Source organism: Mixophyes fleayi, chromosome 8 (genome assembly GCF_038048845.1).
Source record: "Mixophyes fleayi isolate aMixFle1 chromosome 8, aMixFle1.hap1, whole genome shotgun sequence".
Taxonomy (NCBI): Eukaryota; Metazoa; Chordata; class Amphibia; order Anura; family Limnodynastidae; genus Mixophyes; species Mixophyes fleayi.
In genome coordinates, this window is record NC_134409.1 from 8,285,660 (window position 1) to 8,311,313 (window position 25,654).

Sequence of the window (25,654 nt, forward strand, 5' to 3'; positions counted from 1 at the left end):
CATATACCAAATGGTATTCTTCCTGAAATGCGGCTATGACCAGATGTTTGTCAGTTATCCACCATCTCCATCTCTATTTAACCTCATGTTCTCCTTGTTTTCATTTCCATATCCCTTCTGGATCTCTTATACAATCATGGAAGTTCCCAGACACAAACAATGATTGTTATGCAGAGCCGTAAATTAAAATTTTAGCGTCTGACGGGACAAAACAAAAATACCGCCCCCAGCCCTCAATTTTAACCAAATTAACCTAAAATTTCCATTAACTGCGCCCCCCTCCCGTGCTGCACCCTGGGCAGTCGCCCCTTTCACACAGCCCTAGTTACGGCCCCTTTGGTCTGTATCCTAAATTCAGTATACCGTATATACTCGAGTATAAGTCGACCCGAATATAAGCCGAGGCACCTAATTTTACTACATAAAACTGGGAAAACTTATTGACTCGAGTATAAGCCTAGGGTGGAAAAGAGCGCTAATTTAAAAACCTAAATAAAAATGATAGGTTCAATCTATAAAATCATTTTTAGCTAAACCATAAATAACAGTAGATGACAAGGAACATTCATAAATGATTATAAAATCATTGGCATTGGGTACAACCTAACCTAAATAAAGGGGTAGGGATATACATTTAGGGATATAAATGTATGAACATGGTGGCTGTATTGTTTGTTTGTTCATTAGTAGAGAGAGAGAGAGAGAGAGAGAGACTAAAACGCCATCTTAACATGAAACTAAATCCCTCCCAGGTAGTTTTCACATTATTTATCAATATCTGACTGCCATATTATGTATATCTATAATTTGGTAACAATTATACAGCCCATGTTCAATGCTATTTTGTGATCATTTATTCTTGTTCAACTGTACTACACAATATGTTAATCTCCGTATAGGTGAGATTATTAACTGGAGTTTGTGTAGAAATGGACATTCTCACCTTGTTTTCGTCTACAACTTCCTTAGAAATGTCCTGAATAATTTCTGGCCACAGAACGAGTAAAATTATCTGCAAAGGCCACACTGCTACTTTTCGTTTGTTGCTTTTAGCAAAACTATCCACCAGGTCAAACAATTTCTCCGCACAGTCTTGAGAGAGAGAGAGAGAGCGCGTTTCACTTACCCGGCAGTGGAACGCATATGCGTTCCAACAACAGGAAGTTCGGCATTTGGAACGCAAGTTTGCGTTCCAAATGCCGAACTTCCTGTGTTGGAACGCATATGCAGAAGTTGAAGCCGAGGGACCGGACACCAGGTAAGTTCACCCGTGTATAAGCCGAGTGCCCTTTTTCAGCATACAAAAGTATGCTGAAAAACTCGGCTTATACACGAGTATATACGGTAACTGTATTAATGCTGCTTATCGTCATGGATATTACTACTTCTGTGACCTGTTCATAGATGTTAGTTTGTGTCTGGAAGTCGTCTGAGGGATATTTTGATACAACATTTGTATAATAATTACTCGGGACGGCCGGCACTGGGCTGGAATATCAAAGCACTGTATGGTTTATATGAATAATGTTTAACAAGACAAAATGAAAAAACAGGGACATTCCTAATGAAAAATCTTTTTTTTTTTTTATACCTGCAAATTCGGGATACTTGGCAGCTAAGTGTCTGTTGATCTGCCAAGGTGTGAAACTTTGGTTATTTGAAGTGATTGGAGAACTCTGTCTTGAGTTAATACTTCATGTAATGAAATCAAGGACTTATCCAGCTTTAATTGCCTGTTTGAAAGTCATTTTACGCTACGTAGATCCAAGATCCCCCAAGAGATCTCACTAATGCAAGAATTTTATATAACACAAATTTACATTTTAAAAAAATAATTATTTCTGTAAGAACTTCCATCTTCATCGTACGACGAGATCCATATTAAACATTTTGCTGGGAGAGATCAAAGTGCAACGTTTAGCAAGTTCATTAGTCAGCAGAACGTGTCCATATCTCAGCCAAGGTCCCTTTGTAGAACCCCGTGAAGACGTTCGGATTATTGCAGGGAGAAAATGATTTCATTAAATCTGTACGTAAAATGTACAAGGCGTTCTGAAGAGTGGCCTCACCTCAGCTGGGGTCGCACGTCCCTTGTTAATGACTGATCCGTTTAGTTGGATGCTGTTCAAGAATTGCTGTTAATGAGATTATTAACACAAGGGCTTTGCCTGGTATTTGCAGTTGAGCAAATCAATGCAATCTGCAGTTGGAGCAAATTATATATGAACAATAATAGACTAAGTGCTCCTTTTAAAATTATTTTAAACAAATGAATGTTCCCTTCAAATAGTATATAATATAAATGAGGTTTTTGGTACAAACTTTGCTATGTATAAAGACAACAGGACACTATGGTGTTGCCTTCTCTCCTAGCTCTTAAATGTTTACAAGATTTGTGGGGTTTTCTAATACATATACTTATGCGTGAATTAACATACCCTGCCAGCAAGCCAATGACAAAGCATGCTGGGGCTTGTAGTTCTACAACGCCTGGATAGCCAGAGATTGTCCACTAATCCCTAGTTCTTTTCTGTTTCGTCTTACATAACGCTTACCGGACATTTCTATCGTCATAACACTTATCAGTATCACCACTGAGGAGAGATTTTATGAAGAAGATGAAATTCCCCCACTGGTAATTGACTCGGAGAGATTGTTATAATTGTCTAAGAGGTTCTGAAAGAGTTTGCACGACATTTGTGCAGGAGATCTCGCTGCTGGCAGCTTAGTCTCTGTTCTTTATCTCCTGCCTTTTGCTATTGTTTTTTTTCACTATAGACTAGGTCTCTCCAAATACACATGATCTTATAGCCCGTGAAGTTGAAATCCTAATTTTTTTTAATTTTTTTTTTTTAACAATATACATGAAACTTTTTTTACAGAATGGTGTTGGGCTGTCGCGTTTCTGTACATTTTCCTAAAGTGTACCTCTTGCCTTCACACAATTGAGGCAGCAATCTGTGGACTAAGTAAATATTTAGCTAATAAATTCACTATGATCTAGGTGACGACACTGATACACAAGAAAGGAGGAAGCGACTGATCTCTGGCGAAACGCGTTTGGTACAGTGCTTAAAAGACTGCGAATGCATCATTCATCTCTCTCTCTCTCTTTCTCTCTCTCGCTCTTGATATTGATATATAGATATATAGAGATAGAGATATAGAACACTTTCTAAATATTTTAGCCAGGTAATTTACAAAGAAGGCTCATTTAGTATTTGATTCCAACGTTACTGCAGCTGCAAAATGAAATGTTTAACCCTGTGAAAGATGAGTGCTGGGCAAGAGGCGGCCCCCGAGCCGTACCCTGTGGCCCCCAGCTCCTTCCTGCTTTGTCTGATATGTTTGTTATAACTTGTAACACTTGTGTAAAATGCTGATATGTTATTACAGACAGGTGTCTCTTTCTCAGATTTAAATGTATTGTTTTATTTTCTTACTGAGAATAATGGTGTGGCCCTATTGAAGGCTAGAGGGGCCATACCAGGTGGCCCCTGAAGTGTATCTGGTTGCCCGTCGCTGGCAGAGATGGTAAATGTTACCGCTCTGGTCTTTACCTGCTTGAAATCTAACCTATGAGCGCCGCAGCGTGCAGCGGTTTTGCAGACAATTAGTCTGTATTGAGTGTGACTTATTCTACCTGTCACCCAGCGTCTTCTTCCAGATAACGTGTCCCACAGCCCCCAGCGTCTCACTAAGTGTCAGAAACAGCAGATTACAAAACAACGGTGTCTCGTACTGTCCTCTGAAGTCGCCTCTTCTGTAGAGGAGATTTGTTTACCAACAAAATATCACCTTTTAAATTGAATTTCATTCCTCTCATCTTCAGCCTGCGCCGCGTGTGATGGATTTAAAAGCTAATTTTACAGTTTGCGGTCACAGTATGATTTAGTGACAGATCCATTTGATCACGGCAGCGTTTTGTCAGCCGTGAAATCGCAGCGTGTCCTCCTTTCTTATCCTCCCTTTCATGTCTAGTAAAACATAATGTGTTTCTGCTCTGTTAGGTCATTTTACAGAGTGACAAACCCGAAAGTGTAAATATTCAAACTTTGAAGACAAATAATTCAAATCCTCCTCACATGTGTGTGAGTTTGGGGATCTCAAGCCCTTCACAAGTCAGGAAGTGTTGTATGTATGTATGTATGTATGTATCTATCTCGTTTATGTATCACGTTTATTTAATTTTGTTTAGTTCATATAGTAATCAAGTGGCTTCCATTAAGTGTAGTAGACACAAACATACGTGTTTCCCAATACAACATGGCGTCTCTGAGCTGATGATGCAGAACCTCTTGGCCTCCCGTGCAGTAATCCGGTTTACTTTCATCGGTCTGGGTAACAGCAGCCTTAGTATTGTCTGACACCTGGAACAACATTCTGTGTTACCTCCTCTCCAGCTGTTAGTTCAGTGCTGGCTGGACACAAACAGTAGTTGGTCTAATAAGGCCGCAGGAAGCTTGGTGGTGGGGTCCCTGGATAGGAGCAGATACTATAATGTAGACAATACCATACCTCCCAGATGTCATGTTAGCAGGGGGACTGTCCCGATTTTGTGGACTCCTTTAGGGTCTTCCATGATGGTAGGTAGGTCTTCATGTGAAATTGGGCGTGGTTAGGCAGATTAGGGCATGTTTTATGTAACATTAGGGCGTAGTTTACACCAGATGCTGCACTTATTTTGTTTCCGTTTTGGCCGGGTAACTGTTGAGCGATGTGTAATCATTGCACTCTGATCTGTCACTGTAGACTACATCACCCCACCCCCCACTGGTGCTGCCATTTAAAGGTACAAAACCTGAGAACCTGGGGCACAGAAGACCCTAATAAAGGTATTTCTGGGACCACAGTAGTAAAATAAAATAACAGACCATTTACTTGGGCATATATTAACTTTATCACATTATTATTTAACAGCTGGCTGACGTACCCAGCGCTGCCCAGGTTTAAATCTTCAAGTCATTAAGTTCTCAATGAGTTGGATGTAACTGTCAACATTTTAAAAATAATCAGCAGCTTCGTAGCCTTTACGACAGGGGGTGGCTGCCCAGTGTCGTTTTTGTTTTTATATTAAATGTCATCCAAATCCATCCAGTGGAAGGTCCAGGGCAGGCTCCCTGCATCAAAGTTCTGCCCAGTGTACACTAATGGGAGGTTCGGCCAGGACACTACCCCCCTAAAAACTGTCCAGGATCCAACTGGACCACCTCGTGTTGGTTTTATCCCAATCTGTGCTGGGGTTTCTGGATGCATAACCGGACAGACAAACAGACCAATGATTTTTATATATAAAATGAAATTTCCATTGAATTGTTTCATGAGTTTGGCATAAACTTCACAACCGTTTAGAAGCCGCACCATGTGAAACCACTTATGGAATTTCTTGACAATGTGGTCAGGTCACACGATAATCCTGTATATATTTATACTTTGCATATCACAAATTAAAACCGCTTGGACCCAGTAGTATCTACAAGACCAGCCTCCCATAGAGTAATCTGATTGAAATCAATCTGGTAATTTCCAAGCATATTTGCGAATTCGGTTGGCAGATTACCGCTAGAGGGTGTTTGTTTGGGCGTTTGCTAACCTCATTAACTAGCATGGCACCGAACGGCTATCTTTCGTCCATTTTGGACACCCACATATGTGGCAAAATTAAAGGCCAATCCTGCCACTCTGCTCGTGTGCCACCAGCTTAACGTAAGGAAAAGTAAACAATCCACACGGTAACAATTTAGTTGGATTGCATATGAATACAAAACAGGGCAGCACATGCTTTAATAGTTACTGTGAATCTGATCAAAACGCTCAAAGCAATAGAGACAAAACCATTAGGGGGGAATTCAATTGACCGCAAGTTTTTTTTGTTTTTTTTCCCTGCAGCGTTAAAAAAAAAAAAAAAATCCCACGCAGGTTTGTAACTGCTATAGCGACTGTTTTTACTTAACGCAGCGTTAAAACTCGTGCAATTCAGTTGAAGAACAGGTAACGCTGCCCCGTGCATTAATCATTGGTGTATGCGAGTTTTAAGGGGAGTGTCTAACGAGGTCATGTATAACCAAAAAAAAGGACTGGCATACATTTTCATACATTAGATTGCATTACACAACCATTCTATTTTATAATGTCTACATTACAGTACTTTCTTTAGCATATATTTTTATTTCACTATTTTTTAGTATAGAATCATCTATACCATGTCAAAACACATTATTAGTACATACATTTTTGTACAAAAACCATTCATAAATATATTTAATTAGTGATTTTTTTTTTTTATTTTATTTTTTTATGGGTTTTTTTTTTTAAAAAAAAATTTAAAAATAAAATCAACTTTTTCATGTTTTATGCATTACTGATAAACATAGTTTTATTTTTTTCTTTATTATTACATAATTTCAAATAGTTTTCTTAGTTTTTTTTATTTTTAACACACCCCAAAGAGGTGCGAGATAAAACAACATATTGGCCTGTTTAACACCCCACGTTAAAAAACAATTGAATAGCTTTTAACGCGGCTGCCTCTCGCACACCCTATACTTTCAATAGACCTTCTACTGGAGCGCGAGAGGACCGTTTCATGAAAAAAAAAAAAAGGAGTGTTAAATATGGAATTGAATCGCGGGTAATGTTAACCCGCTCGAAAATGATGATTAAAAAAAAAAGAAAAAAAGCATTGAAATGACTTTACATGGTGTTAAAAAAAACAACTTGCAGTCAATTGAATTACCTCCTTAGTCTACATTCATAGCACTTTTTATTTATCTAATATATATAAGCCTAGCGGTGTGTGTTAGTCTGTGTGTGGGGAAAAAAACAAACAAGCTGCAGCGCCACCTGCTGGGCGGAGTTATACACTGACCTACTAAATTCTTAGCATTATCTAATATTATAAAAGTAAAAGCCTAGCGGCGTGTGTGTGTGTGGGAAAAAACTATTTTCTCAGAAAGGGCTCATCCAATTGACCTGAAATGTGGTATACTGACATTATTTGACAAAAAAACTAGAATAGTGAAGTCAGTTAACTTCCATCATCCCCCCTTCCCCCCCGTGGGAGGGGAAGTAAAGGCTAAATTTACGAGTTGAGGGGTCAAACTCATTTTCGTGAGGTAATTTTACCTCATGAACACACATTAAAAAGGGCGCTTGCGTCGGGAAGTAACGCTCTTCCCCTGAGGAGGCCTGGGCTAGGCCCGAATGCATCACAAGAACCTTTTTAAGACTAATTAGCTTGATTTGACTAGAATGCATGAGTATCATGCACGGGTTAACGTGTATATAATAAATGCATTGCTTTAGTTGGTAAATTGACCACTTCATGACAAGCCCAGTATCTGTTATGAGAATACGGTATAAACACGAGCTGCAATCACATTGTATGGCTTATAAAATGGCTATTTATTTATTTTTTTAAAACTAATTACTGCCATATAATCATTAGACGTATTTGCAGCAATGTAAGAATGCAATCACTGTTTATGTGCTGATATTCCTGTATGTATTGGTGTGAATCCACCCACCACAGCGTCTATGAACATTTCTCCTGAACTTTCATTAATGTAAGAATCCGGCTGGCCTGGTGCTTTGCAGTTATTCTGCAGATAAAGCTGCGCGGATTTCATTATATCCAGTGAATAAACAATAAGGAAAGCGGATGAAATTAAAATCCAGCATTGCAGGGATGCTGGTAAATGGTGAGATAACCGAATAGACTGCACACTGCTCCCCCGTCCTCCCCGATGATGGTTAATGTGTTCTCCTTGAGTTCTGCCCAGTGTTTAAGGTGTAAATGATGCAGCGTACAATGGGGATAACACTGGCTGTGACTACACTGCAGATGGAGCGTGTAACACTAATCTGTGCCAGATCATTCACCTCTTCAGCGTTCTATTCCCTACATGTTACATGTCTGTGACATCCACATTACTGAGAATTACTTTCTACTTAACTTACAGTGGATCTTAAAGTGTGAGCGTAGCACCGTTAGTACCAACATTTGTAATTAAGTATATTTACATTTCTATTTTGCCAAATGATTTACTGCTGCAATTTTCTTTGTGAAAGAAGTCTGCGTTTCTGCAGATAAACCTGATCATGTCCTAAAATCCAACTTAAAAGGAAAGTTAAAAGCAGGGCTTATTGTTGCTTCATTTTTCAGCATCTTTTTAGTAAAACCCTTTCACCTGAAACCAGATGCAAATAGATTATAAAGATTATTCAGGTGAGAGTTGCCATTTCCCCTGCTTAGCCCGGTAAAATGAAAGTGTACTTGTTGTCTCACACACACTGGAGGTGGCCATTTTTGTGGGCGGAACCAATATTCATGGAATCCGTCCACAAGGAATTGTAGGATCCATTCTCATGATAATTGGTTCAGCCACAAAACATCTGTTTGCACATTTTGGGCCCGAATCAGCAGCATCTATGTTAGCGCACCATTGCCATACATTGCCTATGTCTGTCCGCTCCTTCCAAACCCCGTTCCTCCCTTAAAGTAATAGATCCTTGTAAGTGTCGACTGCATGCGGACATGAATTGCCTTCATTGGCATAAGACCCATTCTGGCGCCTGCGCAAAACTTTCACGCATGTTACGGCACACGGATGGACTCGTGTCCAGATATGTATCAGGCCCATACTGTCAGTGATGTCATGGGTTCCTAACAAACTGATTGGCTGCATTCTCATGAATATTGGTTCTAGGACCACAAAATGTCTGTTTCCACTGTGTGTAAACAAAAGCTGCATTATAGATCATACATGCCAACTCTCCCTGAATGTCAGGGAGACTCCCTGAAATAGGGGTGATCTCCCTCACTCCCTGAAGAGTCTGGCATTCTCCCTGATGCTGAGCCAGTACAAGACGTGGTTGGCTTCGCTCTTTGTGTGGCATGATGACACCGTTCAGAAATTGTGTCCTATGTCCATGTATTGATGCCTATGGAGGTGGCCATTTTCATGGAGACCAAGATTTAATCAAAGACTGACATGCAAGACAACATGACTTCAGTAATGGAGACAGAAATGTAAAAGATACTTCAGTCTCTAGAGATTCATTAGCTGCTTTTCTTTAACACATAGTTGCCTACTCTCCCGGAATGTCCGGGAGACTCCCGCATTTCTGGGAGACCTCCCGGGAGAGCAAAGCAACGTCATTGGTTCTTGCCCCCGCAATAGATAAGTGGCGGGGGAGGGGGCTTAATGACGCAAATATCGCATCATCTTAGCCCCCTGCTGTAATTGGGCAAAATTGTGACAGTTGTTCACGGGGTGGGGCCAAAATGATGTGATTCATCAAGCCCCGCCCCGCACGCTCACCTCCCCCCAGATCTCCCTGAAGCCAACGAGGAAAAGTTGGCAAGTATGATATAGATATCTGCAATAGACTATAACGGTGCACCAGTGGGCAAATTTATTTAATAAATGTAGAATATGTGCCTGCGAGCAACGACCTTTTAATAAAATGAAGAACCAGTTTTACTCTGCAAAAAATACTGTGTTAGAATAAAAAAAAATGTTTATTTAAGGGATTTTGAGTCTGTGACTGAGATCTCCTGTTGGATTCAGTGGTCAGACAGTGATGTAGCTGCACGGAGCCCCTACTGACTGACTGATACACGTCATTCCCCAGTGGGGGGAGATACAGCCCCTCTGTGAGCGTTTATCTCTCCGTCAGACCCCTCTGTAGAGCAGAGGAGGAGGAAGCGCAGATATGGGGAACGTGTCTTCTGGTCTCAGCTCTGTGAGTATTCTGCATTACAGCCGACTAAACACCAGGCAGCTAATGTCAGCGGAGACTGAACAAGACTGGAAACCAGCTGTCATTTCATTGTGGTATAAAATATACAGGAAGTCATGTTTGTTATGAGAAATCTGTTACTACAGACTGTAGATTGTAAGCTCTTCTGGCAACCAGTTATACCATTTAACTATTTGAGTATTTATTTGACTGACCTGAGATTTTTTTTTTTTTTTCCTCTCCTAATCTTTTCCTTTTATCATGCATGTCACTGTCCCATCAGTATATGTATCCAGACAGTGTCTAATAAAAGAGCATTTTACCTTTTATGTTATAAACACAAACAAAAGTAATAACCACAGATCACTGTATAAAAGTTTCGGGAGCTCTGAGAGAAGTTGTGATTATGGGTTGTATACAACAGAGTAGCTGTCACTCGCTGTCCGTAAACTGTGTTTAATAATGATGTGCAAACCTGTATGTACTAATAGTTCTACTCTTAGAGAGCGTCTCTGGTGCACAGGGAGCACGGCCACTATCCCAGGCTGTGCTCAAATAACTTTTAATCGTAAAAAGTTCCTGAAACCATTGCACATATATTTGTGATTGTTATTAATAGTGTTTTTAATATATATAGATATATCTATGAGATAGATCATATATATGAGATATAGAAAGCCATCTTGGATTTTAGCTTTGGTGAACGTAATGTTCTGAAATGTTTCCTCCACACAAAATGAACATTTCAATATAATAGATTTTGAAACATATGGGGCATTTATCAGATATATTTATAAAGAGCAAATGATTAAATAGTGTGTGTGTATAATATAAATTATTTATGTATGTATGATCTATATACACGCATACATATGCAGTGCTGGGATCATTAGATTGATTGCCTTATCTGTGAGGAGTTTGTATGTTCTCCCCGTGTTTGCGTGGGTTTCCTCCGGGTGCTCCGGTTTCCTCCCACACTCCAAAAACATACTGGTAGGTTAATTGGCTGATAAAATTAACACCAGTCTGTCCTTCTGTGTGTGTGTATTTGTGTGTCTGTGTGTGTACGTTAGGGAATTTAGACTGTAAGCTCCTATGGGGCAGGGACTGATGTAAATGACAAATATTCTCTGTACAGCGCTGCGGAAGTGTATTGTGTATGTGATTGTCAGTCTGTGCTGTGTGTGTGATTGTCGGTCTGTGATTTGTAGACTGTAACGTCTCTGTGAATAGTTCAGAGCTAGTGACGAAATGATGGCTGCGATCAGCGCTGTGTTCTCTACATTCAGAAGCTCATTCGGTTTTCTCTTCATGTTTTACCAGGAATAAAGATGCTTCTCACCAAATGGCGATCGGTCCATACCCGATACCAGCCGGTTCCCAGTTCTCCCATCAGGTGAGTGGATCGCGTCACTGTTACCAAAATCTACATTTCTGGCTGTAGAAATCCACGCGGCTGATTCTGTTATGAAGCTGAATGCTCAAATGTTAAACGTCGTGATTGGATATTAAATCTAGTTAACAACTAAGATTTGCAGGGACCTTGAAGCTTGTTGCAAATACTCTGTCTCCAGGTTCCACTGTCGGTTTATCGTAGTGATGGGAGAAGCTCCTCATATTTCCTCTGAACCCACTTCCCCCCAGTGTCAGTGCATGTCCTCGTGTTCTAATACTTCTCTTCCCCCCAGTGTCAGTGCATGTCCTCGTGTTCTAATACTTCTCTTCCCCTCAGTGTCAGTGCATGTCCTCGTGTTCTAATACTTCTCTTCCCCCCAGTGTCAGTACATGTCCTTGTGTTCTAATACTTCTCTTCCCCCCAGTGTCAGTGCATGTCCTCGTATTCTAATACTTCTCTTCCCCCCAGTGTCAGTGCATGTCCTCGTGTTCTAATACATCTCTTCCCCCCAGTGTCAGTACATGTCCTCGTATTCTAATACTTCTCTTCCCCTCAGTGTCAGTACATGTCCTCGTGTTCTAATACTTCTCTTCCCCCCAGTGTCAGTACATGTCCTCGTGTTCTAATACTTCTCTTCCCCCCAGTGTCAGTACATGTCCTCGTGTTCTAATACTTCTCTTCCCCCCAGTGTCCGTGCATGTCCTCGTGTTCTAATACTTCTCTTCCCCCCAGTGTCAGTACATGTCCTCGTGTTCTAATACTTCTCTTCCCCCCAGTGTCAGTGCATGTCCCCGTGTTCTAATACTTCTCTTCCCCCCAGTGTCCGTGCATGTCCTCGTGTTCTAATACTTCTCTTCCCCCCAGTGTCAGTACATGTCCTCGTGTTCTAATACTTCTCTTCCCCCCAGTGTCAGTACATGTCCTCGTGTTCTAATACTTCTCTTCCCCCCAGTGTCAGTACATGTCCTCGTGTTCTAATACTTCTCTTTGTAGAATGTTTCCCTCCTGCACCTTGTTATAACCCCTGATATATATGAAAGTTTCTATCATCATCATCCTCATCTATTTATATAGCGCCACTAATTCCGCAGCGCTGTACAGAGAACTCATTCACATCAGTCCCTGCCCTATTGGAGCTTACAATCTAAATTCCCTAATATAAACATACACACACACACACAGACAGACAGACTAGGGTCAATTTTGATAGCAGCCAAACCCCTACTTGTATGTTTTTGGAGTGTGGGAGGAAACCGGAGCACCCGGAGGAAACCCACGCAAACACAGGGAGAACATACAAACTCCACACAGATAAGGCCATGGTCGGGAATTGAACTCATGACCCCAGTGCTGTGAGGCAGAAGTGCTAACCACTGAGCCACCGTGCTGCCCACTTTCATGTCTTCCCCCCCCCCCCCCCCCGTTCTCTTCTCTGCCCCAAACTATACATATTAAGATGTTAGTCTTTCCGGGTAAGTTTTGTGCTGTAGGCCATGCACCATTATAGTTGCCCTTCTTTGTACAGTCTGTAATGTATTTATATCCTTCTGGAGATGTGGCCTCCAGAACTGAACACAGTATCTAGATGAGGCCGTATCAATGACCTATACAGTGGTATTATTACTTCTTTCTTTCTGCTACTGATTCCTCTCCCTATGTAACCAAGCATCTGACTTACCTTCCTCATTGCTTTGTTACATTACTTACCTGCCTTTATGTCACCTGAAGTAGTGACTCCTAGATCCCTGTCCTCAGTAGTTCCCATTATAGTGCCGGTAATACTATATTTAGCCTCTGGGTCTTTGAGACTCAAGTACATGATTTTGCATTTTTTGTCATTAAACTGTCGTTGCCACTCTCTGACCATCCCTCTAGTCTACCAAGATCATCAGTCATTTGTTTTACCCCTCCTGGTGTGTCTACCCTGTTGCATATATATGTGTCATCTGCAACAAGACATACTTTCCCTTCAATAACATTTGCATTGTTTCCAATAAAGATATTAACAAGCACTGGTCCAAGTACAGATCCTTGGGGTACTCCACTGGTAACCTTTCCCTCCTGTGAATACACTCCATTTACTATAACTCTCTGTTATCTATCCTGCAGCCAAGATCTTATCCATTCCACCCTCTTTGAATCCAATCCCAAGCTTTTGAGTTTATTTAACAGTCTGTGATGTGGGACAGTGTCAAAAGCCTTAATAAAGTCTAGATAAGCTACATCTACGGCCTCACCTTGATCTATTACTTTAGTCACCCAGTCAAAAAAGTCAATAAGATGTGTTTGACATGATCTCCCCCCAGTAAATCCATGCTCTCTGGGATCCTGTAAGTTACTGGATTTGAGATATTCTACAACTTTCTTTTAAGAGTGTTTCCATCAATTCCCTACTACTGATGTAAGACTCACTGGTCTGTAGTTACTGCCTCTTCCTTGCTTCCACCTTTGTGCACTGGGACAACATTTGCTCTTTAACAGTTCTCTGGAATTACCCCTGTAGCTAGTGACTGATTGTATAATTTTAGTCTTTAGTCTTATTATTCCTCCTTTTGTTTTTCTCCTTTCACTTATATACCGGAAAAAAACAGTTTCCCCCCTTTACCTACTGACTGGGCCATTTTCTCTTCAGCTTGTGCCTTTACACATCTGATTACCTTCTTAGTCTCCTTCTGTCTAACAAGATCCACCTCAGTCTTCATTATCCTGAGTCTGCTTATATTTCCTAAAACCCATCTTTGTTGCTTTAACAATACTTGTTAGCTCTTTTGCAAACCCCATTGGCTTCCTTTTCCATGTGCTTTTCCTAACACCTTTGATACAAAGCTCTGTTGCTTTTCGTTTTGCCACCAGAGGCTGTGGAAACGTTAATAACGATTGCAAATTCTCTTACTGTCCTCTGGGGAATGTGAATTAAAAATGTATGAACCTCCGTAATCTGTGATATTACTGTGGCACTGGCTGTAATATGCACATAGTCCTAGGATCTCTTATTCGGAAACCGGCTATCCAGAAGGGACGTAAGGATAGGTAATTGCTGCTGGTTGGTGATCGTGCAGTACCCTGTGAGGAGCACTGCTAAACCATTTAAAGGATAATTTCACCCAAAACGGAGAATTCTGGATTGAATCTAATGTCTCAAGAAAAACTCGATCCCAAAAGATGACTTGGATGAGGTCTGGCGGACCCCTGACATTTTGGTCGCTCCGGCACGGAGCTCCGGCTTGGAGGGGAATGTCAAGGGCGGTCAGGTGGAAAGGGGGGTAGTTGTGTTTAAATGCATTTTAGTATATTTGAGACGTGATGCTGTAAGTTATGGAAAAACCTCTTATCCAAAAAGCGCCAATTCCCCGTCATCTGTAGAACAGGTCACACATCAGTATTGTATTCAGAGGTTGTGTCTGTGACGCCGCATTTTATGTTTTTATTCAGTATGTTCCACTGGAGAAATGATTTACGTTTATCTGCACCAGATGAATAATGTCTTAATATCCGCACACAATAATGTAGTGTAGAAACCCCCCAGCTTGTTGTCTCGTTATCCATATGGTTAATGTTACATGGTGTACGTTATATTTCAGGTTAAGGACAGGTCACAGCGTTCCTGATATGTGATGAGTGATGCACTAAGCTTTTCTTTCTTGTCTGTAGATACATATGAATGAGAACACACAGAGCTCTTCTGGCTTCCACTAAGTGGGCTGGAAGGAAGCAGAACGTTGTGTAATATTAAAGTAGAAATCGAGAATATTAATCATTCATTTAATGTTCTTCTCAATGACCTTGAAATACTGAGAGATCTGCCAAAGAGAAGTGCAATATACCAGCTCCTGTTCTGTCATGTTACCTCTGCAAGAGCAATTTCCTGATGCACATTGCTGTGGCTCTCCAGCGGTTGTGGAACTACAGGTCCCAGCACACACTACCAGCAGATGGGACCTGTATTTCCACATCACTGAATGCACAGTTCCTGGTGGACGCTTGTCCCACCCACAACCATTGATGCCCACGGCAGCCACACTATTATTTGTGATGGCACATCTGCAAATGCAGTCTGTTTATTGGGTATAGAAATGTCTATTAAACGAGATTCCTTATATCTCCGTTTAAAGCAGCGGTGGGAAACAGGTGACCTGTGGGAAACAGGTGACCCACAGGGCGTCAGCGGCCAGCCGAGCATTAATCTTATCAAAGCAGGGCAGCGACTTCTGCGTCACGTGACCTCCTATGCACACTGGGAGGTCACATGGTATACCTGGGGGAGGAGGGAGTGCACTGTGCAGGGAGGTCACATGGTATACCTGGAAGAGGAGGAGGTATTGCACTGTGCTGGGAGGTCACATGGTATACCTGGAGGAGGGATTGCACTGTGCTGGGAGGTCACATGGTATACCTGGAGGAGGGAGTGCACTGTGCAGGGAGGTCACATGGTATACCTGGAAGAGGAGGAGGGATTGCACTGTGCTGGGAGGTCACATGGTATACCTGGAGGAGGGATTGCACTGTGCTGGGAGGTCACATGGTATACCTGGAGGAGGAGGAGGGAGTGCACTGTGCAGGGAGGTCACATGGTATACCTGGAGGAGGGATTGCACTGTGCTGGGAGGTCACATGGTATACCTGGAAGAGGAGGAGAGATTGCACTGTGCTGGGAGGTCACATGGTATACATGGAGGAAGAGGAGGGATTGCACTGTGCTGGGAGGTCACATGGTATACCTGGAGGAGGGAGCGCACTGTGCTGGGAGGTCACATGGTATACCTGGAGGAGGGATTGCACTGTGCTGGGAGGTCACATGGTATACTTGGAGGAGGAGGAGGGAGCGCACTGTGCAGGGAGGTCACATGGTATACCTGGAGGAGGAGGGATTGCACTGTGCTGGGGGGTCACATGACATACCTGAAGGAGGGAGCGCACTGTGAAGGGCGGTCACATGGTATACCCGGAGGAGGAAGGGCACAGTGCAGGGAGGTCACATGACCTACCCGGAGGAGGGAGGGCACAGTGCAGGGCGGTCACATGGTATACCCGGAGGAGGAAGGGCACAGTGCAGGGAGGTCACATGACCTACCCGGAGGAGGGAGGGCACAGTGCAGGGCGGTCACATGGTATACCAGGAGGAGGAGGGAGGGCACTGTGCAGGGAGGTCACATTACATACCCGGAGGAGGAGGAGGGCGGTCACATGGTATACCAGGAGGAGGAGGGAGGGCACTGTGCAGGGAGGTCACATTACATACCCGGAGGAGGGAGGGCACTGTGCAGGGAGGTCACATGGTATACCAGGAGGAGGAGGGAGGGCACTGTGCAGGGAGGTCACATGGTATACCTGGAGGAGGAGGTAGCGCACAGTGTAGGGAGGTCACATGACATACCCGGAGGAGGGAGCGCACTATGCAGTAAGGTCACATGGTATACCTGGAGGAGGAGGGAGCGCACAGTGTAGGGAGGTCACATGACATACCCGGAGGAGGGAGCGCACTGTGCAGGGTGGTCACATGACATACACGGAGGAGCACAGGACACTTTCTCCTTCCTTTGTGTGGCCCCTTTGAATATTGTAGGGCCACACATGTAGCCCTCCATCTCTTTTTAGGTTGGCTCACTGGCTTGGGGTACCCATCACCTACACGCAGTGGATGCCATCACTTTGTGGGCTGAACCCATTTAATAGAATATTAATTCACAAGGGTCTAGTAACTTCTCTGAGGCATGAGGCACAGCGGTCGCTGTTTCCTGGTGGATTTATAGTGTAACGCTTCATCTGACAAACTGGTTTCATCCGCTATGTTTAGGTAACTAGTACACAGTAATAGATATAACATAGAATTTGCTGTCTGGTTTTACAGAAGGTGTCCGGCTCTCCGGATGTTTCAGCTTTGCCAGTAATTAATTTCAAGTTCATTTAACGCAATCTCTATTCTAGGAAACGCCCGCCCTCGCCGTCTCCAGCAGGTCGGAGGACGCGGATTTGGGAGAACTTATGAGAAGCTTTACGGACTCTGAGGCAAAAACAGCTGTAAGATTTATTCCTTTATTTCTGTGTCTGAGATCCCAGCAGAAGCAGAAATTAATTGCTTGACATGCAGAGTGAAAACTTTCGTTTTGTGTTATCTGTTTATTTTTTGTTCCATCTGAGTCATCTACAATATCAGACTGATAAATATATAAATACTATAGTAATCTCCTGGCCCTCATCCACTTTATTAATAAGTAAATTAATAATAACAATGAATAAACTAATATAGCGCCCCCTAGTGTAAAGTGAAGTGTATTACAGTGTACCGTTTACTTTGAACACATATGTACCGAACCTGCTTTATAATCTCTCTCTGCCTAAGAGCGTCTGGATAATTCCTTGTCCCTGAATATTTGGATCTTTGACGCTCAATTGTCCAATATTAATACGAGTCCTCTATTGAACACGCAGCCAATGCAGAGGCTGAAGTAATGGTGTATTGTGACCATAGGGAATCCGCATCATCCGGATATATTTATTGTTTGCGCAGACAAAAAAAACAACAACCTGCTAGATTTGCCTGTTTCCATGTTTATTAATGCCAGAACTCGGTGATTTATGACATTCAATGCAGCACAAACTACCTGTAAGAAATAGATTTGCACCATCTGGGTGTCCTCAGATGGAAGAAGTCAGAATATTCACGGTTTTGTCCCTTTTTCTGCTTTTTAAAGATTTTGAAAATGTGACCAATATGTAAATTTGTGCATATTATTTACATATGTCGGTCTTCAATCAAATATATAATATTCATATTCTCATTTGAACACAGAATATTTAATAAAAAGTATTCTGTGATGTAGTTACCAGTGTATTGTGCACGCTAATCAGATAACATGGTTAAAACTAATTTTTGTTTTTTAAATGTAAAAAAAAATAATGTAATGAGTTTATGAGAAGGCAACTACCACATCCATTAATGTCACTGATGATCCCTGGAGAACTGCAGTTTTCGGTATTTCTCTGTTTGCGAGGGGCGAACCGCTCGCTCCGTCAGAAACCGCTGATTGCCGTCAGCCCTCCGGGAGATGTAAGTGTCACTTGATGGCTCTTCATACAACAATCTGCAGCAGTCAGAAGTGATTTTGTTGATTTATTGCAGCACGTACTGATCTACGAGGCTTCGCCTGGTGGGTAAATCCTTGTTGTAAAGATCTTCTTATGTTTAGTGTTACTGCTTGAACGATCTCTCTGTTCAGCATTTAACACCCTGGATAGACAACTGATCCACAATATCCTTGTGTTCTGGGATTGATGTAGACATGATCCCTTTAGTAATCGCAGTTTCTTTCATACACCTTTTATATTTCTCATGATGTGCCCGTTATCCGCTCGCTCAGTTACACATTTAATGCAGTGGGAAACTACCTGCGCCAATATATTGGAGCTTGGCTCAGCTCCATTTTTGAGCAGTGCTGAGCTTACAGGTAATAACTACTGAGCAGAGTGCATGGGGGTTTTAAAGATCCCCAAACTAGGTTTAAGCTCTACTTTTTAACAGACCTCCACTGGAAAGACAGAGCATGATTGGTCGATGCCCAACAACCCGCCCCCCCCCCCTTCCAATGGCAGACAGCGGATATCACATATCTTTAGGTCATTGTCTTAAGTGGATCTGATACAGCCCAAAAAGCATAAATTGCAAAACAAAGCATGGCAGTTATTTGCTGTTATGTCCGTGTCTGCCAGTCTGCAGCCTGTAGTTAGCATCCTTGTTACAGAAAAGCTAGCAGACCGCTGGCAAAAGCTCAGTTTCCCGCAGAGGTGCTCAACAGTTCATGTTTTCAGGATTTCTTCAATCATGCACAGGTGAGCTAATCTATTTTTCTTAGTCCCACCTGTTTCTACAGACTGATATTCTTAAAACATGACCTGTTAACTCTTGTGACTGGTTTTGCGCAACTCTGCAATCCTGTACTCAGTCCCAAGTGAACGCAACACTAATATTTAAATTATTCAGACATTTGAGTTCCTCCAACATTTTCTTATGGTTTTTTTTTTTCCTCCATTCACACACACACCAAAGAGGTGTGTTTGACATTGATGTCTTCCTTCGTCAGTGTGACAGGAACCTCCTGTCACCGCTCTGTGCTGCTGTGGGACCCTGCACCTTCCACTATATAACTCTCAGTCTTTGACTTCCTGCTGCCTCCATTCCTCTCCATACACCATGTCACTGCCCCTGTCACATGCAGTCCTGTCCTCACTAACACATCACTCATCTCCTGATATACTCTGTGCTGCTGTGGACCCTGCTCCTTCCACTATATAACTCAGTCTTTGACTTCCTGCTGCCTCCATTCCCCTCCTCACATCATGTCACTGCCCCCTTGTTCTGTCATGTCATGTAATTAAGCCATACATAAAAACCATCTATGTTGAGTGCTCTCACAACACTGCCCCCCCCCCCCCCCCACGTATTTTACAGCTGCATTTATTCACTCTACCTTTTTATTTCTCTATTTTATGGATACTATATTTTCTCCACTGGCCTGCTCTGCGGAGCGCTGCAGCACCTTACAAATTACAGTAACACTAATCCTAGTATGTTTTGTTATATTTTCCTTTTACAACACACTCCTTACATATGTACTCAGTCTGTGTAATGTCATGTCTGCTGCAGGAAAATAAAGTGAGATTCAGCAACCAGACGACGGAGCCAACAGAGGAACAGAATGTGCTGGATCAGGTAACAGTCTGTAGCGGACTTACTGCCTCTTTAGATGTCGCTAACTTAGTATCACAGCGATCCCGTCACCGATGCGCAGGCAGCCGTTTCGTAGGTTGTGCCAATATACACAAATAAACCTTTTAAATATATTTATTGAAGAATATGAAGTGTATACTTTATATAACTGTATTCTTGGCTGGAAATATGAGAATTCATCCTCTCGTTAATCTGTGCAGAGGGTACAGCCATATATTACACTGAGAAACCGTAAATATTGACTCCGCCCAGAAAATGGTTGTATCCAGTGTACATACATGGAGGATCCATGGATTTTATGTAGTAATATAAATAGTTTTTGTTGTGTGTTTTTTTTTTTTTTTTTTTTTGAGGTACTGATAATATTATTATAATGTTTTCTAGTGCCTCAACAATTCTAAATAATCACACACACCTTAGTGATACAGATAGTTTATAGGAATGGTGGCCAAACATCCGTCAATTTACAGATGGTTATTAATAGCGTTACTGATCATTATATGTCTCTTGCAAACAGACAAAAAAGTAAAACGCTGATGTACCTGTGTCATGAACACTCAGCAGGAGTCTCACTAGTTGTTTCCCCAAAAAAATTTCAATATTTAAAATGTGGGTCAGTAACTGTCAGTAAATTCTTATACAATTGTCAGTATTTAATATTTAGAAAAGTTAAAAATTCTGCTGGAGGAAGAGTTTGTCTGATGCAATATATGATTTATGGCGGTTTAAATACTATGGGGGGGGGGGGGGGGGTTTAAACCCATGAAGCGATTTTAGGAATGAAAACAGTTTGTCAAATTCAGGCCGCTGTGTTCCTATTGGCTGTTGCACGTTACATTTACAGTATTCCTGGGGGTAGATTATACCACGCAAAAAGGAAAAGTGGAGGTGTTGTCTATAGCAACCAATCAGAGTCCAGCTATCCTGTTCTAGAATGTACAGGATAAGTGATTACTAGAATCTGATTGGTTGCTATGGGCAACGCCTATATTTTTCCTTTATAGCATTTTCAGTAAATTTCCCCCTAGAGTCTACACTTACTATATTTAGTTTGGTCTTTCAAGTTGAGTAACGATTCTTATGTATTATCATTATTCTCTCTCTCTCTCTCTCTCTCTCTCTCTCTGTAGCTTGTCAACCAGCTGAAACAGTCCAAGAGCAGTACCAAGATCCCATACAGTGCCCAGGAGATATCTCTGGCACCGGCTCCCTCGTACATTATGCCGGAGCCGGAACTGACCAGCCAGAGTAAGATGCCGGGAATGATGTGGGATGGGTTATTAAACATGTGACTGTGGTTTTGTTGTAGAGGTTTATAAATAGTTTGGTGACCTCATACCCCCGCTCCCTTCCATTGGGCACCACACCACTAACCCGTATGGTGACAGGATTGTCACATGATCGGTAAGGGGATTATGGGATATGAGGAAAAACAATGGTACAACCTTATTACCTTCATAGAAGATATTCTGGCATCGGGGATATTAAGACACCTTCATCGCTCCTGACATTGGAGAGATACAACCGATATTTGTCGTAGACGTTACTAATGTGTTGTGTATTGTCGCTGTACGTTGAGCCTCACTTATTTCACTTTCCTTTGTCTTTAGGAAACATCCCGTCTCCGCTATCGCACTTTGATCCCGCGACCTGTCCAATTATCCCAGGACAGGAAATGACCATCGAGATTTCCAAAGGGCGTTCCGGCCTGGGGCTGAGCATCGTGGGTGGGAGAGATACTCCGCTCGTACGTTGGTTGCTTAATAACATTGTTCAAATAATGCACATTAATTCACTGTATCATAATATGCAGACAATGTGCCTGTAGCATCTACACAAAGTCATTACTTTGAAGGAAATTCATGCTGATTTTAACAGAGAGCCATTAAGCTCATAAATCCCCCTATGATGATTCTAAAAACAGCTTAATGATCCCACACTCCCTCCACAGGCGAATGTGTTATGTAATTTATAATAGTCTATTAGTGTAACACAAAAACTGCTCTATAATTAATGATTACATTAGACTGTAATTAAAAATGCATTGATAATTTTACTGTTCAGTGCGACCCTGTTCTGAGAGAGTCTGCTGTTCAGTGCGACCCTGTTCTGAGAGAGTCTGCTGTTCAGTGCGACCCTGTTGATTTGTTTTCTACCTAATGAATCCAGTATATAACTCTTACATTTGTAGGTCACTCAACTTCAAGACAACCGTGCATTCAATGATTCCCTTCCATAAGCAGGATTCAGTTCTTATAATTCCCTTCTCTTCCTGTGTTTTGCAGGAGGCTGTGGTGATACATGAAGTTTATGAAGAAGGAGCTGCAGCCAGGGATGGGAGACTGTGGGCTGGTGATCAGATTCTAGAGGTATGTCCGCTATATACATCATATTCTTATTACCAGACGGATAATCTGCATTACAGACTGCAAACATTTGTCGTGTTGCTGACCATGCTGCATATAAAGTGGTTTCAGTTCCCACCCCACCTGTATAGCCAATAATTCCCTTCCTTTTGATTTCCATTTCTTTAAAGTGTATCTCCTCTCAAAATCAGTTTGTATAATTAAATTCATTGTTTGGTAATACAACGTTTTGTACAAATCCCTGATCCTTGTAATAGTACTTCTGCCTGAAATAACTTCTTAAAAACTATTGCACTATCACCGCCGTCTGCCAGGTTGTAGATGGCTAACCTACCATAGAAACATCTATAACCAGACACAGGTAATGGTCAGATGTTCACAGTCTGTTACATGGCAGTAATAGTGTGTCTCTCAGTTTCTAACAGGCTATTTCAGGCAAATATATATCTATATCTATATATTTTTTTTATTATATATATATATATATATATATATATATATATATATATATATATATATATATATATATATATATATATATATAAAATAAAAATCTAAATATATATATATATATATATATATATAAAATAAAAATCTAAATATATATATATATATATATATATATATATATATATATATATATATATATAATAAAAATCTAAATATATATATATATATATATATATATATATATATATATATATATATATATATAAAATAAAAATCTAAATATATATATATATATATATATATTTAGATTTTTATTTTATATATATATATATATATATATATATATATATTTAGATTTTTATATATATATATATATATATATTTAGATTTTTATTATATATATATATATATATATATATATATATATATATATATATATATATATATATATATATATATATATATATATATATATATATATATATATATATATATATATATATATATACCCTTAATGTAGCCTTCTATAGAAAAACCCAGCTAGGAAATTCAGTTACTGAGCGTTCAGCTTCCTATACACTTCCAGGTCTAGCAGACCGTTCCTTTTAAAGCGATAAGAAAATCTACTCTGGGAAAACATTAATTTTATATGTATAAATTAAAGTGACTTTCTGGACTATTAATAATCCAGAGCACCGCTGCTGACAGTATACGGGTCCCCCAGAGAACGTCCGTCCTCTGTTATACATAAAAACTTCAAATTTACATTACAGAGAAACTGGAAGAAAATGTGACTTTTACAGACAAATTAAAATGTGTCCTTTTGAAGAATATACATTTCATGTAGGACGATAGCTGCTACGGGCCCTGCTCTCATAGTTAGTGAGCTCTTTATATGCCCAAAACTATCAGTATCAAAATCTACTTTTGGGGAATGAAGCCCAAAAACGTTGAAAATGTTCACAATTATTTTTTTTTTTGTTGTGCTATAATTTTAAATATAAGGCACTGTCATTGTTAAAATAACATTTCAAATGATCGTCATCTGTCTTTCATTTATTTTGGGCTCACTGTGTTTGTACAAGAGCACCGGTGTCTCGTGTTATTACAGCCGGCCGTGAAACGCAACGGCAGCGCCAACAATAAAACAGAGAACCTTGAGAATTCTTGTGGAAAATGTTATATGCACAAAATATTGTGTGATGTCCAATAAAAATAAATCTCTGAAGCTTCTCCTGACTGGCGGGACCTGTCACCCCCCCCCCCCCCCCTGCTGCCGTTACAGGTGAACGGTTACGATCTGAGGACGGCCTCCCACGAGGACGCCATAACTGCCCTGCGCCAGACTCCGCAGAAGGTGCGGCTGGTGGTGTACAGGGATGAGGCGCAGTACAGGGACGAGGAGAATCTGGACGTCTTCCAGGTGGAGCTGCAGAAGAAGAGCGGGCGGGGCCTGGGGCTGAGCATTGTGGGTAAGAGGTAAGGTTCGGCATGACTGTGACATCGACCATTGAGGAACATCTCTCAGGTAGAAAGTTACAGGGGTCGGACAGCAATAAATCAAATGAACGTAGTTTCAGTTTTTATGGACTTGCTGATATGTTGTTACAGACAGGTGTCTCTCTTTCTTTAATTAAATGTATTGTTTTATATTATCACTGAGGTTAAGGGTAATCTTGAAGGTTAGAGGGCCGAACCGAAGTGTATCAGGTTGCCTAGCACTGATTTAGGTAAAGCTGTTTATTATTATATTATTTATTGTCTTTTGGATATGATACAGTACTCTTTGGTGCATATTCAATTGTTGGCGGTTTCCGCCGCGGAAAAACTATTACCATTATTACGGTAATACTAGCCGGATTTCAGCTCGCAGCTCCCTGAGCCGCGGGGCGCGTTACTTTTGGCTGTAACGCCAACAATTGAATATCCCCCTTTGTAGCCAATGTAGAACTGAAATGTATCATATCCAAGATAATTATTAACTCTATTCACATGACTTAAACTTCCATTGCTGAGTAACGTGAAATAAAGCCATCGACCCTCCGGATTGAAGCCCCCGGGGGGGCAAATCTGCTCTATAGTGTGTCTTTTGTTTGAGTCTGCAGAGGGAGGGGCCTGGGTGCTGGAGGACCAATCGGAAGCCACAAACATGATGTTTTAATAAAGGATAAACTTGCATGTAAAAATATCTGTTCTACAATTTTAGGATTATTTGTTAATCTAAACACAAGTTAATTGTAGCAGAGGGTTGTGTTCACATGGTAATGAGATGAAGACATCCAGCTAGAACTCACAGATATAAGTGTATTGTTGTGGCAGATGTATTGTACATGATGATGATCTATGTCTGACACTTACTGGAAATATAATTTCACAGCGTAGTCCTAACAACATTTGCAGCAAGTTAGTTGTGATTCCATGTTTATAACATATATATTACTATTTGTTTTTGTTTCCTCTTAACCAGTTTGTATTTGATATAATCACTTGACTTTCACAAGAAGTTACTTTATATATCACAGGTTATTTCTCGAGACTGATCAATCATTTCCCTAGATTGTGACCGTCTTTGTCCCAGCTACTGTAGTGCGTCTCCTGGGAATGAGGAATTGATGGATCCGTGAGTCGCTCACCATAATAATATATACGTTTATTGCTCTGTCTTCCAGGACCGGCAGCGGAGTCTTCATATCGGACATTGTGAAGGGGGGAGCCGCCGACTATGACCGGACATTAATGCAGGGGGATCAGATCCTATCAGTCAATGGTGAGGACGTGAGGAACGCCTCCCAGGAATTTGTGGCCACCATATTAAAGGTAAGAACTGGAGAGTAACTTGGAGATAGACTTTATGTACACGGACGAGCTTCTAGAGTGTTTAGTAACGTCCAGAATCCGGGCTTTGTTCAGTCTCTCGAAGTTCCCCACCCAGATGTTGTCTCCTGTCCCTGCGTAACGGCTCTTTCACTTGTT

At 41.2% G+C, this 25,654-nt stretch overlaps 1 protein-coding gene across 2 annotated transcripts in view; it reads left to right on the plus strand.

Moving 5' to 3' along the window:
* Nucleotides 1–25,654, plus strand: part of PATJ (PATJ crumbs cell polarity complex component) — a 159,203-nt gene that overhangs the window by 114,832 nt on the left and 18,717 nt on the right. For both annotated transcript variants that reach the window (XM_075181788.1, XM_075181789.1), the window contains 8 exons: nucleotides 11,068–11,140; nucleotides 17,066–17,158; nucleotides 19,782–19,847; nucleotides 20,996–21,113; nucleotides 21,476–21,612; nucleotides 22,151–22,234; nucleotides 23,967–24,160; nucleotides 25,351–25,498. In XM_075181788.1, the coding sequence (XP_075037889.1) occupies nucleotides 11,068–11,140; nucleotides 17,066–17,158; nucleotides 19,782–19,847; nucleotides 20,996–21,113; nucleotides 21,476–21,612; nucleotides 22,151–22,234; nucleotides 23,967–24,160; nucleotides 25,351–25,498 (913 nt within the window). The remainder of the gene's footprint in view (nucleotides 1–11,067; nucleotides 11,141–17,065; nucleotides 17,159–19,781; nucleotides 19,848–20,995; nucleotides 21,114–21,475; nucleotides 21,613–22,150; nucleotides 22,235–23,966; nucleotides 24,161–25,350; nucleotides 25,499–25,654) is intronic.